The 19,810-nt window shown below is 40.2% G+C and overlaps 1 protein-coding gene across 11 annotated transcripts in view; it reads right to left on the bottom strand.

Annotated features, from left to right (window-relative positions):
- MTM1 (myotubularin 1) overlaps nucleotides 1-19,810 on the bottom strand; it is a 108,473-nt gene that overhangs the window by 8,346 nt on the left and 80,317 nt on the right. For 10 of the 11 annotated variants that reach the window (XM_023540385.2, XM_023540386.2, XM_023540383.2 and 7 more), the window contains 5 exons: nucleotides 18,218-18,367; nucleotides 13,507-13,695; nucleotides 7,808-7,993; nucleotides 5,315-5,521; nucleotides 511-603 (listed from right to left, as the gene is read on the bottom strand). In XM_023540385.2, the coding sequence (XP_023396153.1) occupies nucleotides 511-603; nucleotides 5,315-5,521; nucleotides 7,808-7,993; nucleotides 13,507-13,695; nucleotides 18,218-18,367 (825 nt within the window). The remainder of the gene's footprint in view (nucleotides 1-510; nucleotides 604-5,314; nucleotides 5,522-7,807; nucleotides 7,994-13,506; nucleotides 13,696-18,217; nucleotides 18,368-19,810) is intronic. The other variant, XM_023540387.2, reaches the window with a different exon arrangement.

The raw sequence follows: 19,810 nt of genomic DNA, 5'->3' as shown, positions 1-19,810 counted from the left end.
TTAGGTTAGCAGCCCGAGCTGTTAACTACTGCATGGCTCTTAACCACTGTGTCACTAGGGTACATAAAGCCAAAGAAACCCCAAACCTGTTGCTGTTGAGTCGATTTTGACTTATAGCGACCACAGCCCAGTGCACGCCATACGGCAGTTTAATTATTTAAAGTGTTATGAGTTAACAGACATGCCCATATTCAAAGGCCAGTTTAGAACGTATGTAAAATACAACTTAGTATCGTCAATGCCACTGCTCCTCCACTGGTAGAGACGATACAGTTAAATGTTGAATTTTTTAAATTTATATGGTAAATTCCGGACAAATAACTAATAACGAAAATAGAACACTGAATTCCCATGTACCCAACACCCGCTTCAACAACCATTCACATGTGGCCCACCTTCTTTCATCTCTATCCCTGCTGTGAATTATTTTGGATAAAATCCCAGATATCAGATGCAAACACTTAGTTTTAACATTAATTCAAACGTATTTTCATCCTATATGTCCCTTACCTGTTTGGACATTTGCCACACGCAATCGATAAACTGTAGAAAAATAGGAGATCGGTCAGCATCGGCGTGGTTTTTATCACCGTGACCTATTCTCTGCAATGAATCAGCAAAGATGAGTTGTTTTAGTCCATGGGTACACATCTCAAGAAAGCATACCAGGTGTTGTCCAGTGGGCTCCAACTCACAGCAACCCCATATATGTCACAGTAGAACTGTGCGCCATAGCATTTTCAAAGGATGACTTTTCAGAAGTAGATCACCAGGCCTTTCTTCCCAGGAGCCTCTGGATGGTCTCGAAGCACCAATCTTTTGGTTAGTAGTCTAGCACTTAACTGTTTGCACCATCCAGGGATGTGAACAAAGCACACAACCCCCAAAATGTGATGATATGGCAACCTGTCTTCTAAAAGCCAGGTTTATCAGAGAATAAACAGTATACTGTATTTTTCCATGTCACCATTCATCTGTCAGTTTGTCATACTGTGGGGGCTTGTGTGTTGCTGTGATGCTAGAAGCTACGCCATCAGTATTTCAAACACCAGCAGGGTTACCCTTGGTGGACAGGTTTCAGCTAAGCTGCCAGACTAAGACGGACTAGGAAGAAGGACCCAGCAGTCCACTTCTGAAAAGCATTAGCCAGTGAAAACCTTATAAACAGCAGCAGAACATTGTCTGATGCAGGGCTGGGAGATGAGCCCCTCAGGCTGGAAGGCACTTAAAAGACAATTGGAGAAGGGCTGCCTTCTCAAAGTAGAGCTGACTTTAATGACACGGATGGAGTCAAGCTTTCGCGACTTTAATTTGCTGATGTGGCACGACTCAAAATGAGAAGAAACACCTGCAAACATCCATTAATAATTGGAACATGTAATGTATGAAATATGAATCCAGGAAAATTGGAAATCGTCCAAAATGAAATGGAACGCATAAACATTGATATCCTAGGCATTAGTGAGATGAAGTGGACTGGTATTGGTCATTTTGAATCAGAAAATCATATGATCTACTATGCCAGGAGTGACAACTTGAAGAGGAATGGTGTTGCATTCATCATCAAAAAAGAACGTTTCAAGATCTATCCTGAAGTCCAACCCTGTCAGTGATAGGATAATATCCATACACCTACAAGGAACAACAGTTAATACGACTATTATTCAAATTTACACATCAACCACTAAGGCCAAAGATGAAATTGAAGATTTTTACCAACTTTTGCTGTCTGCAATTGATCAAACATGCAATCAAGAGGCCCTGATAATTACTGGTGATTGGAATGAGAAAGTTGGAAACAAAGAAGAATCGGTAGTTGCAAAATATGGCCTTGGTGATAGAAACGATGCTGGAGATTGAATGACAAAATTTTGCAAGACCAATGACTTCTTCATTGCAAATACCTTTTTTTGACAATGTAAACAGCAACTATATACATGGACCTCACCAGAAGGAATACACAGGGATCAAATCGACTACATTTGTGGAAAGAGACGATGGAGAAGCTCAACATCATCAGTCAGAGCAGGGCCAGGGGCAGACGGCAGAACAGACCCATCAATTGCTCATATACAAGTTCAAGTTGAAGCCAAACAAAATTAGAGCAAGTCCACGAGAGCCAAAACATGACCTTGAGTATATCCCACCTGAATGTAGAGACCATCTCAAGAACAGATTTGCTGCGTTGAACACTAATGACGGAAGACCAGGTGAGTTGTGAAATGACATCAAGAACATCATACATGAAGAAAGATGGGAAAGAAAGAAAGGACCAAAACAGATGTCAGAAGAAACTCTGAAACTGGCTCTTGAACGCAGAGTATCTAAAGCAAAAGGAACAAATGATCTCATAAAAGAGCAGAACAAATGATCTCAAAGGGCAACTCAAGAAGACAAAGTAAAGTATTATAAGGAAACATGCAAAGCTCTGGCTTAGAAAACCAAAAGGGAAGAACACGCTCAGCATTTCTCAAGGTGAAAGAACTGAAGAAAAAATTCAAGCCTCGAGTTGCAGTACTGAAGAATTTTACATGGAAAATATTCAATGAAGCAGGAAGCATCAAAAGAAGATGGAAGAAATACGCAGTCACTGTACCAAAAAGAATTGGTCAACGTTCAACAATTTCAGCAGGTAGCATACGACCAAGAACTGATGGTACTGAAGGAAGAAGTCCAAGCTGTACTGAAGGCACTGGCGAAAAACAAGGCTCCAGGTGATGTTTCAACAAACAGATGCAGCACTGTAGGTGCTCAATCGTCTATGCCAAGAAATTTAGAAGACAACTCCCTGGCCCGCCAACCGACTGGAAGAGATCTGTATTTGTTCCCATCCCAAGAAAGATGATTCAAGAGAATGCAGGTATTACCATACAAAATCATTACTATCACATGCAAGTAAAATTTTGCTGAAGATCATTCAAAAGCAGTTGCAGCAGTACATCGCCAACGAGCTACCAGAAATTCCGGCCTGATGCAGAAGAGGACGTGGAACGAGGGATATCACCGCTGATGTCAGATGGATCCTGGCTGAAAGGAGAGAATATCAGAAAGATGTTCACCTGTGTTTTATTGACTATGCAAAGGCATTTGACTGTGTGGATCATAACAAACCATGGGTAACTTCGCAAAGAATGAGAATTGCATAACACTTAATTGTGCTCATAAAGAACCTGTACATAGACCAAGAGGCAGTCGTTGGAACAGAACCAGGGGATGCTTCATGGTTTAAAGTCAGGAAAAGGTGTGGATCACGGCTGTATCATTTCACCATATGTATTCAATCTGTGTGCTGAGCAAATAATCCCAGAAACTGGACTATATGAAGAAGAATGGGGCATCAGGATTGGAGGAAGACTCGTTAACAACTTGTGATATGCAGATGACACAACTTTGCTTGCTGAAAGTGAAGAGGACTTGAAGCACTTACTAATGAAGATCAAAGACCACAGCCTTCAGTATGGATTGCACCTCAACATAAAGAAAACAAAAATCCTCACAACTGGACCAATGAGCAACATCATGATAATGGCAGAAAAGATTGAGATTGTCAAGGATTTCATTTTACTAGGGTCCACAATCAACACCTATGGAAGCAGCAATCAAGAAATCAAAAGACGCATTGTATTGGGCAAATCTGCTGCAAAAGGCCTCTTCAAGGTGTTAAAAAGCAGATGTCACTTTGAGGACTAAGGTTCGCCTGTCCCCAAGCCATGGAATTTTCAATTGCCTCATGTGCATGTGAAAGCTGGACAATGAATAAGAGAAACCGAAGAAGAACTGATGCCTTCAAATTATGGTGCTGGCGAAGAATACTGAATATACTGTGGACTGCCAGAAGAACAAACAAATCTGTCTTGGAAGAAGTACAGCCAGAACGGTCCTTAGAAGCAAGGATGGTGAGACATCATCTCATGTCCTCTTAACATATTATCAGGAGGGAACCAGTCCCTGGAGAAGTACATCATGCTTGGTAAAGTAGAAGGTCAGTGAAAGAGAAGAAAACCCTCAATGAGAAGGATTAACACAGTGGCTGCCAACAATGGGCTCAAACATAGCGACTGTTGTGAGGATGACACAAGACCAGGCAGTGTTTTGTTTTATTGTGAGTCGGAAGTGACTCGACAGCACCTAATAACATCGTTTTCAAGGTTCATCCCTGTTGTAGCATGTATCAGAGTTCATTTCTCTTTAAGGCTGAATAATATTCCATTGTACGATGGACCACATTTTATTTATTCATTCTTCCATTGGTGGATGTTGTGATGATTATTTAATGTTTTTTTTAAAGCTGCTTTTTTGGAGATAAAATTCACACACCAAAAAGTTCACCCTAACAACAACAAAACAACATTTTTCCCTATGGCAATAATGTAAGGCTTTGAAATAATGGAAATTAAGTATATCTACTTCTGTACAGCTCCAATAAAAACTGGCAAAGCATTATCATCTTGTATGAGTGCTACAGCTATTTCATATGGTTGGAATGTTACACATGTCAAGTCAGGGACAGCTGCAGAGAGAAAGGCCTGGATTATCCAGCACAGCAGGCCACTGGTACGTGTAATGGGGGCTCCCCAAAGAAGTTCTTTCCGTTGCTAAGGGACCAATCCTAAAGTTTCAAGACTTGAAACCACGTCAGAAAGGTGGGATTATTATAATTAAAAGTCGGTTCTTTCTTCCCTAAAAACGGGCACAAAAGCCTCACCATTTATTCATTTACTAAACAATGATTCTTTCTACTTGAAAATGGTATTCACACCACCTAGGAAATTTGGAGGAAGGAGAAAAAGGTTTCATAGGAGGGCTTCTGACACTGTGTCTATGGGGCCCTTTAGGAGACTCTCCTGGGAGTTTGTTAAAAATGCTTACTCAAACGGCCTCTGGAGGGAAGACCTGCAAATACGAATTTTAACAGGTTCTCTAGGTGATTTTAAAAACATGTATCAAAAAATAACATGAAAGGCTGCAAATAAAATAGTAGCATTTCTTTAAAAAAATACATTTGGCTCTAATAGCTACAATATTAGCTGAGAAAGACTTATCGTCCCATCTTCCTTCTGCTCAATTTCAATTTAAACATTTCTATGCAAACTGTATTACTCTCAAGTGAACAGGAGTGGAAATGGATAAACATGTCTCCCAAAAAGATTTTAAATAACCGAAGGCATCACACATTTGCAAACCAAAAAGTGGTTTTTATTACCTCCCTCCGATTTTATTTTTAAAAGGGAATACATGGTTTAACTACCAATTTTCTAATCTTCTATGGCAATGACCTGATGTTTTAAAAAAATTAGCTTTAGTATTTACTTACGGATGCAAATTTATGTCCAAAACTTATCCATTCTTTTTGTACCAGTATTTCGAAGCCTTCAATGCTCCGATAGAAGCTGTCCAGCATCAGCATGGCCAGGGACGTGAGCTGGGCTGTCCTGTCCCATCCATCACTGCAGTGCACCAGCACTGAGCTCTTTCCTGAGGACACTTTGTCTGCCACTTGAATGGCTCCCGTCAAAACCAGCTGCAACGAAGAAGATGGGAGTCGATATCGAGTTATAAGACGCTGCTTACATTTGAAATGATACTTTTTAATTGCAGAAAAAGTCTTATTTTAAAGTACTGACTTATGTCTAGAGCAGAAACACTTCTGAAACTGGAACACCAGGAGTGGCAGTATGCATTGGAGCACGCTGAGGTATTCAAAAACAAAAACAGACAAACAGAAAGCCAAGTGGCATTTAACGCTGATTTTCATATTAGTAAAATAACTGGCCCAGTGGGTCTAGTCTAGACCTTAAAGGCCTGATACAATGGAAATCAACTTTTGGCCTTTAAATTAATAAAATGTGAACTCCTATTTGACTCGTAAATAGAGGAATACTTATCCTAAAGATGATGGCATTCTAGTAAAACTTTGAGACTTTGAACTAACTGTATGTATACAAAGAGTCACTGCTATGATGTCATTTTTTTGATGATTCCACAGCTTACTGAGGTAGAATTCACATGCCATACAATTGAGCCATCAGAAGCGCTTAGTTCGATAAGATTTAGTTGCTTATACAGTTGTGCAACCACCACCACAGTTCAACTGTAGAACGCTTTCACCACCCAAAAAAGTTCCCTCATACTCATTTGAGGTCAATGCCTGCTCCCATCCTCAACCTCAGGCAACCAGCGATTTGCTGTCTCTATGAATCTGCTTATTTTATGCGGTATTTGTCCTCCTGTGACTGATGTCTTTCACTCAGCATCACGTTTTCAAGGTTCATCCATGTGGTAGCCTATCTCACGGATAAATAATATCTCAATGGATAGACCACATTTTGTTTATCTATTCATCTGTTGCTGGACATTTCAGTTGTTTCTGTCTTTTCACTATTATAAATAATACTGCTACGAACACTGGTATACATGTGTCTGTTCGCATTTCTGCTTTCAATTCTTTTGAGTGTATGCCTAGGAGTAGAATTTCTGGGTCATACGGTAATCTATATTTAACTTTTTGAGGAAACACCAAACTGTTTTCCACAGTGTACAATCCTTTTTTAAAACAAATCTTTTTTTTTTTCAGAATAGTTTTATATTTACAGAAGTTGTGAAGGTACTACAGAAAGTTCCCATACACCTGATCCAGTTTCCCCCATTGTTAACGTGGTAAATTCTACGGTGTATTTGTCACAACTAAAGAACCAGAACTGACCCATTATCATAAACTCAAGTCCAGTCTTTATTCAGATTTCCTTAGTTTTTACCTAATGCCCTTTTTCGTTTCCAGGATCCCATCCTGCATACATTATATTTAGTTGTCACAATTCATTTTTTTGCAATTTATTTTTGAGGACGATAAAGGAAAATGAAATTTAGACAGGCAAAATAAAAATACAATTCCCATCAAGTTAGAACATAAAATTTGACTAGAAAACAATCTATGTTAATAATTCATCGATTTAAAGGAGGCTGTTTTTGCTGATGGTGTTGTTGTTTATTACTGTTAAATGATTTCTAAAAGTGTTAGTTCCCTCAAATAGCTTTGGGTGCTTTGGCTTAAAAGAGTGAAGGATTTTTGATGTCTTTACCAAGATGAAGGATTGGACATAATAAAAATACAAAACCCAGTCTTTTAAAAAAAAAAAAAGTCGATTTGAGATTACTTTCAATCAAAACAACCTCTGTTTAGGTCCTTGGGGTCATACCCAGTAATGGTGAGATAGTAAACCGGCCATTTCCTAAGTCAACCCACAGGAAAGATTGAACTACCTACTACCGATGAGGTGGAAAGAGACTCGTACAAACACTCAAGATATTCTGGAGGTGATGTTGCAAAAGCTTTAATTTGTTGTTGTGGTATGCTGTCGAGTCAATTCTGACTCATAGCGACCCTACAGGACAGGGCAGAACTGTCCCATAATGTTTCCTAGCCTGTAATCTTTAGGTTAACCCGTTGTCATCAAGTCGATTTCAACTCATAGTGGCCCTATAGGTCAGAGTACAATTGTCCCATACGGTTTCCAAAGCTGTAATCTTTATGGAAGCAGATTGCCACATCTTTCTCCTGCAGAGTAGCTGGTGGGTTTGAACCGCCAGCCTTTTAGTTAGCAGGCAAGCGCTTAAGCACTGTACCACCAGGGCCCCTTAATCTTTAGGTTAGGTAAGCAAATGATAAACACAAAAGTGTCAAATATAGAATATATATTACAAGTGTTTTGTCTCTCAGTGTTGACTTCTTTAAAAATTTAAGGAATTAAAAAAATCCTATTCCATTAAGCAATTATTTTTAAATATGCAATTTTTAAAATATACTTGCCTTGATATGTTCTAACCAATGAGTAGACTCCAAACTGGACAACCAGTGAGATTCTTCCACATTAGGATAAACAATGTCTTTCACTTTTTTTAACGATTCCCGCATAACATGAATATTATGAATGTCCAAGAATAAAAGTTCTGTGTTATGGTATGCATCATCACTTTCATATCCTCCTCCTGTTGCCTGAGAAGCAACAAAATATATAAACTGTAAGTTGGGTTTTCTATTTCACCAGTAACTTACACAAAGGTTTCAAAACTTATTTGTCGTCCAAATTGTAACCTAAAAGCCTCCAGTTTAAGTACAGTAATTGACTTGACTGGGCTTTCTATCCAACACTAAGCATCAACAACATGAATCATACCATGAACTGGAAAAAGGTGGCAGGCTGGCAATTCCCTGGGGATCTGTATTTCTGAAAACAATTTTTTTTTCCCAAAGAGTCTATAATTACTAGCTCTTCTTCTGGATCAGGAAAGGGAAGGGCAGGTTCTGCATGGTCCTCATTCACCATCAACTTGGTAGCCGAAACAGTGTTCTTCAGGGGGGAGCCAGCCAAATCGAGGCAGCAGCAGGCACACTTGGCTTTGTAAGAGACTTCACATAAGGCACAATGGGTTAAAGGAAAGCCACAGACCTAGGCTAGTAGCTCGGCTTCCACCCTTATTTGCTGTGTGATCTGGAACAAGGCATTTAACCTCCCTGAGCCGCAATTTCCTCTTCTGTAGCATAGGAGATAATAATACCTACGTTTCATTGGATTAAAGGAGCTAACACCAGCCACCATTTGATGAGCCATATGATGTTTCAGGGAGCCCTGGTGGCACAGTGGTTAAGAGCTTGGCTGCTAACAAAAAGGTTGGAAGTACAATTCCACCAGGCACTCCTTGGAAACGATATGGGGTAGTTCTACTCTGCCCTATAGGGTCGCTATGAGTTGATATTGACTTGATAGCAACAGGTTCCATTTTCTTTGTTTCTTTGGTATCATGTTTCAGGTACTGTGCTTTTTGCTTTACACAACTTTCCAACTCTTACAGCAGTACTGCAAGATAGGTATTTACTATCCCCCCTTTGCAAATAAGAAAAGAGATTCTACTGAACTATCCCCAAAGTCCCAGAGGTAATACGTGGAATCTCAATCTAGTTTGACTTCAATGCTTGGGCCTTCCCTACTACACCATGAGTATTTCTCTGCTATGGAAATACTAAGGGCAGAGAAGACAAGATGGCCACCACCTACGTCAAAGCCTACAATTATTAACTTGCCAGGGCAGGCATTGCTTCACCTATACAGTATGATAAAGAGGGTCTGCTTTCCATGTAGACAAAAAAAGGAATAGTATGTTTTTGTTTAGAAACCTGGCTGCATTCTGCTTAAAAGTTTTAAAATGCCATGTAGCACGTGGCCTTTGGCCCTTTAAGTTGAACAGTTTAGAGGGTTGCAAAGAAACCAGAGCCACTAACTTCAGAGCACCAGTAGCAAGAGGGCAGGGAAACATCGGCCTGGAATTCAAGAGTCAAGGGAAGTCACTAGAAATATGTGCAGTCACTACCACCTGCTGTTTTCCCTTTTAACATTAGGAGGAATCTCAACTTGTAGCTGGGGTAGAAGGGCACAAGCAACCAATGGCTTTTTCTGGGTTAGCAGAAAGGAGTCACAGAGAAGGTTTCCTGCAGTAGAAGTAAGGCTACCCCTAGAACTTCAAGCCTGGAGACCTATGTCAGCCAGAGGCCTTGGGATCCAAGGACTCTAGGCGAGAAAAGTAATGCATTTTACTCAAGTACTTAAGTAGAAATGTTTCTTTAAAGCTTCCTGTAAATAGCATCAATTGTTGTTAGGTGCCGTCCAGTCAGTTCCAACTCACAGTGACCCCACGTACCACAGAATAAAATACTGCCCAGTCCTGCGCCGTCCTCACAGTCGTTGTTATGCCTGAGCCCATTATTGCAGCCACTGTGTTAATCCATCTCATTGAGGATCTTCCTGTTTTCCGCTGACCCTCTACTTTACCAAGTATGATGTCCTTTTCCGGGGACTGATCCCTCTTGCCAACATGTCCAAAGTATGTAGGACGCAGTCTCACCATCATTGCCTCTAAGGAGCATTCTGGCCGCACTTCTTCCAAGACAGACTTGTTCATTCTTCTGGCAGTCCACGGTATATTCAATATTCTTCGTCAACACCACAATTCAAAGGCATCAATTCTTCTTTGGTCCTCTTCACTCATTGCCCAGCTTTCACATGCATATGAAGTGACTGAAAACACCACGGCTTGGGTCAGGCGCACCTTAGTCTTCAGGGTGACAACTTTGCTTTTTAACACTTTAATAGCATCAGTAGTAGACAGTAAATATGAACTTTGTTGTTCAAAAAAAGTTACTAAAACAAAAACAAAAAAAGACACAAGATCCATTGCCGCTGAGTCAATTCTAACTCACAGTGACTCTACAGGACAGAGTAGAACTGCCACCAGGGCTCCTTTAAGTTACTAGGTAAAAAATAATGTACAAAGGTGCCACATTCCCCCTTCCTGGTTAACCCATGCCTCGGGGAAGAAAGCCTTGGCAGTGCTGGTCATGAGGTCACAACAGAGGCCCCATCTACCCAGTAGTTGCTTCTACAAGCTGCAGGCCTAGGCTTAGGGGGAAGGGCCAGCCTGAGTTTTGCTGGATGTGCAAGCCTATAATGGATCCAATAACATATGTCACCCTCCCCTAGACAGATGATCTGTTTCTCTACACAAGTGGCTTTTAAATAATCATGGTAATTTCCAAAGAGATTCTTGACACTGGCGTTCCTTTTAGACTAGAACTGAAAATGATAAATGAAAAAAAAGAAAAGGAAAAAGATACTTAGGACTCACTGCCAAAGTTTCTGGTAAAACCAGACATGAACAGCAGTCTGTTTTCATTTATCACACTGTACCACCACAAAACAAGGGGCTTGGTGCTGGGTCTCACCTATGCCTCGGTTTTGTTTGTTTATTGAATTTAAAATGGTGTGATGTGGCTTGGGACATGCGGGGTTGTCAATTTCTAAATGTCCACAAAAGAGGGAAAAATTACATCCAAAGAGAACAGAAGTCAGAAGGGGAAAAAGCATAGATCGAATTCCGGAAAGTTCAAATTCGCCATCTCTGGTTAGTTTTGAAGTCTTCTTTTTCGGTTTCCTTTTTACAACAAAACAAGAGCAGCCCAGATTATTGAGTGTTCTTAGGTTGTTGTTAGGTGCTGTCGAGTCAGCTCCTGCTCATAGTGACCCCATACAGAACAGAACGCAACACTGCCTGGTCCTGCGCCATCCTCACAGCTGTTGCTATGCTTGAGCCCACTGTTGCAGCTGCTGTACCAGTCTATCTCTTTGAGGGTCTTCCTCTTTTTTGCTGACCCTCCAACTTGACTAAGGATGATGTCCTTCTCCAGGGACTGCTTCCTCCGGACAACATGTCCAAAGTACTTGAGATGTAGTCTCGCCATCTCCGCTTCTAAGGAGCACTCTGGCTGTACTTCTTCCAAGATAGATTTGTTCGTTCTGGCAGTCCATGGTATATTCAATATTCTTCTGAGTAGAAGATTACTGAGTACAACAACGTAAAGGGCCAAAAGCCTGTTGCTATGGATACAGACGACTAGGGGAGAGACAGTCAAAAAGGGAGGCTTTTAAATGAATGACACAGAGATCTTTAAGGTCTAGGCTTTCCCCACAATTTTCCTTCCCTTCATTCCTAAGACAAATGGAAATAGAGGCACATTTCCCAAGTGTTAAAAAGGCATTTCACTGCTATGACAATGAATTCTAGAGTTAATATAATTAGGTATTCACTTTATACAGTTTAATATTTTAAAATACTCCCTCTAAACACTTCACTTTAATGTTATATCCCATCTACTTCAGGCTAAATACATACATGGAAATATGACATTTTATACATGTGTTCAACTCTAAATTATAAATGAAGGAGAACTGGAAAAGAGATATACAAAATCAAGGATAATCCAAGGAAAAATTTAGATTTAGATTTCATTTCCTGTTTCACTTATAAATCTCAAATCTAGTTAGAACGTTAACTTCCTTAGTGCTTTCCTTATAATTTCAAAATCATTTTCATTAGCTGAACAAAAAACCAAGTGAGGTAACAAATAGCTGGTCTAAGGGCATGCACGTTGGGAGGAAAAAAAAATTAAATGTATACGACGGATGATCCACGTACAAGCAATTACGGGTTGAACCCCCCCACACAGTTTTACACACACGAGTGTGCCCAGACAGCACAGGTTTCCCTTATGCAGCTGCTTATCTACTGGAAGTGCTCAAGCACTTGTTTTGCATTCGGCCTGAAGAAGCCAGGAAAACGCCCTCCAGGTAAGTCAAGTCTTAAGGATGATAAATCCAAGCCTTCAGCTGACCAGAAATCATCAATCTGCACACGGGGTGGGGGTGAACTACGTGGACAGGCATACTGAGAGCACTTGGGAGTGACAGCTGGCAATGCTGGGAGAAAACAAATGTCAAGAGTATATCAATCAGGGGCCATTTTGTGTCAGGTGACCAGCCTTACACCTCATACACTGTCTTAGGAGCTCCTGCCGGCAATACCACACAATCGCTGACGTTCACAGTGACGACCCTAATCAAGTTTAAGTGCATCTGGCATACTCTGCTTAAGCAGCCAAAGAAGACAACTGAGGCATATTGCTTTGAAAACATTAAAAGTGTACGCGCATGCGCGCGCGCGCGTGTGTGTGAGAGAGGGATAAAGAATTTAAAGCAGTGAGTCAGGAAACTTCACAGACATGGAACTACTCATTTCTTGAACTATCTGATATAAATGAGAATGCACATATGTGAATCTCTATGGATATGGGGGAGGGAGTGTTTGGGTAAGGCTACACATTTAGAATTTTAACAATTATAGCTCTCCACAATGCCTTACAGATGGTATAGTAGTGTATAAATCAACGGCCTAAAGAACTCCAAAGAAATTCTAACTTTTGCCTAAGATTCTGGCCAAAACCCCAGTTCATTACAGTTCTAGACCTGCCTGATTTATTTCATTTATTTTCATCTGATTTTAATGTACTCAACTTTTGGTTAAGAGAAGTTTTGTCATTTAAAAAAATGACTTTCTACTTAAATGAACATATGCATAAGAAAGCTGGGCAGTGAATGAGGAAGACTGAAGAATGATGCCTTTGAGTTATGGCATTGGTGAAGAATACTGAATATACCATGGACTACCAGAAGAATGAGCAAATCTGTCTTGGAAGAACTCCAGGCAGGGTGCTCCTCAGAAGCAAGGATGGAGAGACTACGTCTCACATACTTTGGACATGTTATCAGGAGGGACCAGTCCCTGGAGAAGAACATCATGCTTGGCAAAGTAGAAGGTCAGTGAAAAAGAGGAAGAGCCTCAATGAGATGGATCGACACAGTAGCTGCAACAATGGGCTCAAACAAAGCAACAATTGTGAGGATGGCACAGGACCAGGCAGTGTTGCATTTTGATGTACATGGGGTTGCTATGAGTTGGAACCGACTTGATGGCAGCTAGCAACTTAAATGAACTAGTTTTCTTACTTGAACTACATTTAACTTATTAAACCAACATGCTGATATGCTACGGTAATAATACTGACATAAAACCCCATACTCCACATGTAAATTTCTCTATGGCATCATTAAATGCACTCACCTTGTTGGCCACTGCATTTACATTGGGCCTTGCGTCATAGATCGTGAGTTTAGAAATTTGTTTATTAGTCTCCCTGATAACATCGAGATACTTTTCATCGTCTTTATTCCGTTTACCACTCATACCAACCAGAGGCTGACTGCAACGCACAATGACCGTCTTGTTTTCTGGATGAATCCATGACAGCACCTATGGTTAGTTCAGACATTTTAGCTATCCAGAAACCAACTCTCAAGAAAACAATTACAACTATAAAAAGTAAAGCACTAAAAATCACAATGAAGTAAATCTGATTTTGTGAAGCGGAGTACTTGTTCACTTGCAATTTCACTGTGTGTGTGCCCAGAAACACACGTGTATTTACTTATTTTTGTTACCATCGATATTTTCTTTTACTGTGCTTTAGCTGAAAGTTTACAGCTCATGTTAATATCTCATACAAAAATTTATACACATATTGTTTTGTGACATTAGTTGCAATCCCCACAATGTGACAGCACACTCCTCCTTCCCACCCTGAGTTCCTTGTGTCCATTTGACCAGTTCCTGACCCTTCCTGCCTTATCATCCTGCTTTCAGACATGAGATACCCATTAGGTCTCATATATCTGATTGAACTAAGAAGCACATTCCTCATGTGTATTACTTTTTGTTTTATAGCCCTGTCTAAATTTTGTCTGAAGAGTGGGCTTCGGGAATGGTTTTAGTTCTGGGTTAACAGTGGGTCTGGTGGCCATAGTTTCAGGGGTTCCTCCAACTCTGTCAGAGCACCAAGTCTGGTCTTTTTACACGAATTTGAGTTCTGTTCTGTATTTTTCTCTGGTTCTGTCTGGGACTCTCTATTGTATTCCCTGTCAGTTCAGTCATTGGTGGTAGCTGGGCACCATCTAGTTCTTAGAAACACACATTTGACAATCACCACTACTCAGAAACAATTAGAATCACAATTGCTTTACTATTTATTCTTTTCTTAATTAGCACCACATCTAATAGAAATGAAATGCTTACCTAAAAATAAGCTATATCACCTAAAGGAAATCAAAAGCTTCTGATATGATTTTAATACTGTAGCTTGTGCTGCACTTGTTATCATACAGAAAACAGCTTTAACGAGAAGTGAGAAGCAAAGGAAATCATTTCTGGTACGTTTCACTTGACACCAATTCACATCTACAGGTCATTTTCCCAACAGCCTCAATTCTAGAATATAACACAGTGGGGGTGGAGGAAAGGAGATCTCAGAACAGGAAAGAGAGCTGTCAGAGTCGTATAATGAGACTTAGATACCTGACTCATAGGACAACTCATCAAGCCTTCACTAGGATTCAATCTTTTCTATTTTTATATACAAGACTAGCACATTTGATGCCTGGCTTCCCAGCCCAGGGAGGATGAGAAATGATACATATAAAGGGAGCTGGGGAGGTGTGGCACAGTGGGCAACGGCGTGGGCTTTGGGGTCAGGCACAGCTCTGCCTTGTGTCTACCCCTGAACCGCAGGCGTTCACACACAACCTCTTCAGAACCTTCCTGTTCCTTTTGTCAAGTCTATGCGGGAGAATAACATTATCCTGCAGGGCTGCTGTGAGGACTGAATGAAGAAAGCTGGTAAAGGGCCTAGCGCAGTGCAGGGCGGAAACATGCGGTGCACGAGAGCTCGCATCAGCTTTTAGAAGCAGGTCCAGGGGCTAGTGAAGTTAGATAACAAAAATGAAGAAAATACTCATGAGACTCAACAAGTATAACCCTTCGGGCCCACTTAACGTAAACCAGATAGCCCTACAGTCTTGGCACTCACGCCTTACGATGGCAAATGACAAAAACTGGTTTTATAACAATGGCATGGGTGATTGAGGAAAGATTATATAATATTTAGAAGACTCATTTATCAAGCAGATATCTGAGTCCATGATAGAGAACAATGAAAAAACACCACTGTCACCCCTTGACTAAGGGTCAAAAGGCTCAGAACTGGGAAGCCCTGGGAAAGGCACTTCCCTTTCCAAAACCTCCATTTTCTACTCTGCAAAATGGAGTTGAGGTCTGCCTAGGCCAACTCCTATGGCCCCTGTATCAAGAGAGATACAAGCCATGAGATCACTTTTGAGAGAACAAATCGCTATACATACATACATATATGAGATTTTTTATTTAATAAAGAGCCTCATCGAGTATGAAATTTAAATCAGGTCATACACACAAAACTGCCCTTTCCCAATGCCTTCCTTCTTCCAGCCCTCTTCTCACTGCCTGAAAGATTCAAGACCAGAATCACGATGCCATGTTAGGGAATGCTACTTGTATGACTTGTTTCACCTCTTCACTTCTTTTTCTTCTGGGATGCCTATACCTGGATAAGAAGATATTTTGTTTTGTTTCTTGTATAGCTGAACAGGTACAAATAATGCTAAGTTTACAAGTTCACGTGCATTTTGCTGTCTCAACTACTATGAGTGCTTTTAAAGCAGATGGTATTGTAGCACATTATGCTTATTAAAGTTACTATCTGGAAGCCGTAAATGATGAAGGACGCGCACAAAGCTTTAGCCACAAAAAGATGTCTATCATGGCACTGTTTATAAAAGCTAAAGATGGAGCAGAGCCTAGATGTAACTGAAAATGGTAGTACATGAATCATGGTATGTCTATACACTGGCATATGCGTAGATCATTGTTGTCAATGTAGAATGTTGTTTACAAGATATTGCTAAGAATAAAAATAGATTATGAGATACACATTACAGAATAACTTCATTTTTTTCAAATAAAATGCACATATGCATTGAAGGAGATCTGGAAGGAGATACACCAAAATGTTTAACAGTGGTTCTCACTAGGTGGCAGACTTTCTTTTGCCTATCAGTATTTTCTAAAATGAACATAGATTTCTTGTATGTTCAAGACTTCCATAATATTAAGACAAACCTGTCTGAGAACAAAGGAATATGTATCCATTATTAGGACTATTAATGTGGGTGGCTTATTTCATCACCAAACAATACTTTATGATAGCTTGTATTTTACCTACATACAGAATAACAATTAAGATCTCTTTCTTACCAACACTTTCTGTATTTTTATAGGAACTTTAAAAAAAGAAGCGAATATCAAATCCTAACGATTTTATGTTATTGGTGATATAATTAAAGGCACATACACTTTTGGGTTTAAGCAAAATTTTGAGATGTATAGTCAAGAGTTACGTGATTTGAAGGCATATTGGAAAGAGCATATTATCATTCTACATAATATCTAATGATAGGTCATCTGTAAAGATACAGAGGTGATGGCCACTTTAGTATCTTTAGGAAAAATAAATGCAAACTGGTGGCCGCTGCAAGGCAGAAGGATCTGGAAAAGAGCTAGGTAGACAGTTAGGAATTCCCTTTGCTCTACAGTGGGCTTGTGTTCTTTCAGAATACTGTGGACCTCTGGATCAAGATGGTGGACTGGGTACAGTGGATTGGCTACATTTGTTTAATTTCCTTTCCCTCCCCAAATCCCATGAAATTGTCTCTCTCTCAATGCCTGCTCGCTCTCGCTCTCACACACGCACACATATTTCATAAAGTACATAATCGATAAGTATAGTACATCATCGATAAGTATAAATTGAATGATTGAGTAAAGAAAACTGATCCATACTACCCTAGCCCAGGTCTCCCTGTGTGCACGCAGGCGTGTATTAGCGAGACAGCTGACCACGGTAGGAGAGCAGTCTGTGGCTATGGTACAGAAAAGTACATCCCAGCAGAGTATAAAAGGACCAAACTTGTAACCTTGGCTTCATCAGCACTGTGTTCTAACAAAATAATTTAAGGAACATACTTTTGAGTACAATAAATATGAAGATATGAGCAAGACACTAACAATTAGAGAAGTAAGTGAAATTTAACAGTTGCAATTCATATTAGGCTCGCATTAGACAAAAGCTTCAAACAAAAGTTCTTTAAAGGACAAGAATGTCTAGGCTTGGAAGTTAAAGGCGAGGTAACGTTAAATCTTAATTTCTTCAACCTTTGCTTTTAAAAATGACCGATTTCGGGAAAAAAGTACTTATTATGACAAATTCTGCAAATAGAAGAAAAAAATCTCTAAATTTTTAATCAGTGAAAATTATGTCAGCAGAGCAGACAGTCTGACATACACATAGATATTTAAGGGCCCAAGAAGAACTTGATGAGCTAGGTTCTGTGGTACTGAAGTACAGTCAGGAGGCATCTGCCCTTGACTCCAGTTCGCTAATGGAATGGAGGCAGCTCGCAAATGTGACCAGGATAAGCAATACTAATAATGGTGAGCAAATGGAAAAGCCTGTACTTAACGTATTCTCCAACCTCAGATACCGTGTCATTTCAAGCGTGATTCATCTGACATTTATCGAGAGCCTACTGAGACAGTATGTCAGGTATTGTGCTACAAGGACAAAATCGACAAAGACCCTGTCCTTCCTTTCGTCCGTGTAGCACCTGGTCTATGCATCACAGCATCACTGTCACCCTCTCTTGCATAAGAGTCACTGTGTTCATTCTCTTGACTGTGAGCCTGCCTTGCTTCTTTTCCCATGTGGTATGGTGCTCTGCACTCAGAAGTCACTTGATAATTATTTGTTGGACTGAAATTTCAAAAGAGTGCTTCTCTGAATTACTTGATTACTGTTCCTAGGTCATAAAATGTACTCTTTGAGGTAAACATTAATTGTAGTACTCACTGGAATTCGATTTCGGGATCTAAAAGTGGCAACTCTTCTGAGATCGTCATCTGAGGCACGATATGGAACCACCAAAAGGGCAGGGTAAGTGTCACAGAGTTCATAGCACTTATTAATAAAAGTTATTCTCCAATGGTGATTGGGCAAACCCTGCAGGAGAAAAGGAAGTCTAAGTCAGTATCGCAAGCCTTCACCTCCTGATTTGGCCTTTGAGCCGATTTTCACCGTTATTCTCTCTAGCGGTATTGCACGTCTCCCTGACCACAGGGTGGTGACGGCCTACCACTTTATCACGACTGATCGTAAGGGAGCCAAAACAATCAAGACAACAGAACACAAGACGAAACACTGGTGGTTTCCACAATTCTAAACTATCTTTTGTAAATACAGATTCTCTTGAATTTGAGATGCTCCTTTATTTCATGTCAAAATATTCTTTACCACTTATACAATACAGATGACTCCAACTTCACCCCCACCCCCATCCCAAAGAAAATTGCATAATCTAAATCTTCACCTAATTGAGGGTTGAAAAAAGATCAGGCAACTTCCTCTCCCTACTCAAAACCGACTGAATGCTTCCATCTGCTCCCAAATAGAAAGAAGCTAAGCTTATGAAGAAAGTCACAGAGGGGAAGTAGGGAAAACCTCTCTGGGGAGGCTCATTTCGCCACCTCCTATGAATCTTTTAAATAAAGTTGTTTGGGATTGATGATCACCCTATAGGTTATGTGAGAAATACAGTCATTTGCATTCTAAGCTGGCTGCTAGTGTGACAGGGAGAAAAGGAAGACCGCTCCCATCCTACCATCTACCCACGAAATTGTATCTAGAACAGACAAGAGCCAGAGGTGGTGGAATATTCTCTCCCCATACTCACAAATACACAAATACACACACACACAAGTGAGCCATGTGGGTGTTTGCTTTGGGGACAGACATTGTACCTTTTCTTTAGGCCTGGCCCTATGGACCACGGACCAACCAGATGTTGAGTCTGATGCTGAGTCCAATTAGAGAGTTATAAGTCCCATCAGAAAGTTACAAGAAAAAAAGATTGAATATAATGGCAGTCTAGCACAGAATACCTTTGACAGTTCATACATGCATGCAATCTTAAAATCAGGAACTGTTTTGTTTCAAGCTGGAAGCTCTGAACTTAAAAAAAAGTCTTAATACTGTCAATAACACTCCAAAAATCAGGTAAAAATATGTTAATATATATTGCTACAGAGCTCTCCAAAACATGTGTAACGTTTTAATGTTTCTTCTTCCACCTCAAAAGCTGGTCCAGAAGAAAGGTCATTAAAATGCGAGGCAGACACAGCCTTTGAAGGCTTAATAGTCTAAAATTGGATTTATGGCAGCAATAGGACATACTATTTTACACATGTGTTCTAGAGTTAAGCTCGCCACCCAAATTCCAGAGCGTCAAATCAGCTAATGAACACACAAACCACGGATTAAGGCTAAAAACAGAAAATCTGATCAGGTGCTTGGTGGTAGAGGTGGTGGCTAGAAGATTCTTTTCAAGTCTAGGGTTTTGTGACTTTACTTTAGATCTACTGTCTTTTCATACAAAGCAACTGGGCT

Source organism: Loxodonta africana, chromosome X, assembly GCF_030014295.1.
Source record: "Loxodonta africana isolate mLoxAfr1 chromosome X, mLoxAfr1.hap2, whole genome shotgun sequence".
NCBI lineage: Eukaryota > Metazoa > Chordata > Mammalia > Proboscidea > Elephantidae > Loxodonta > Loxodonta africana.
Note: the sequence above shows the minus strand (reverse complement) of the source record. Positions and strands in the feature narration are given on the sequence as shown.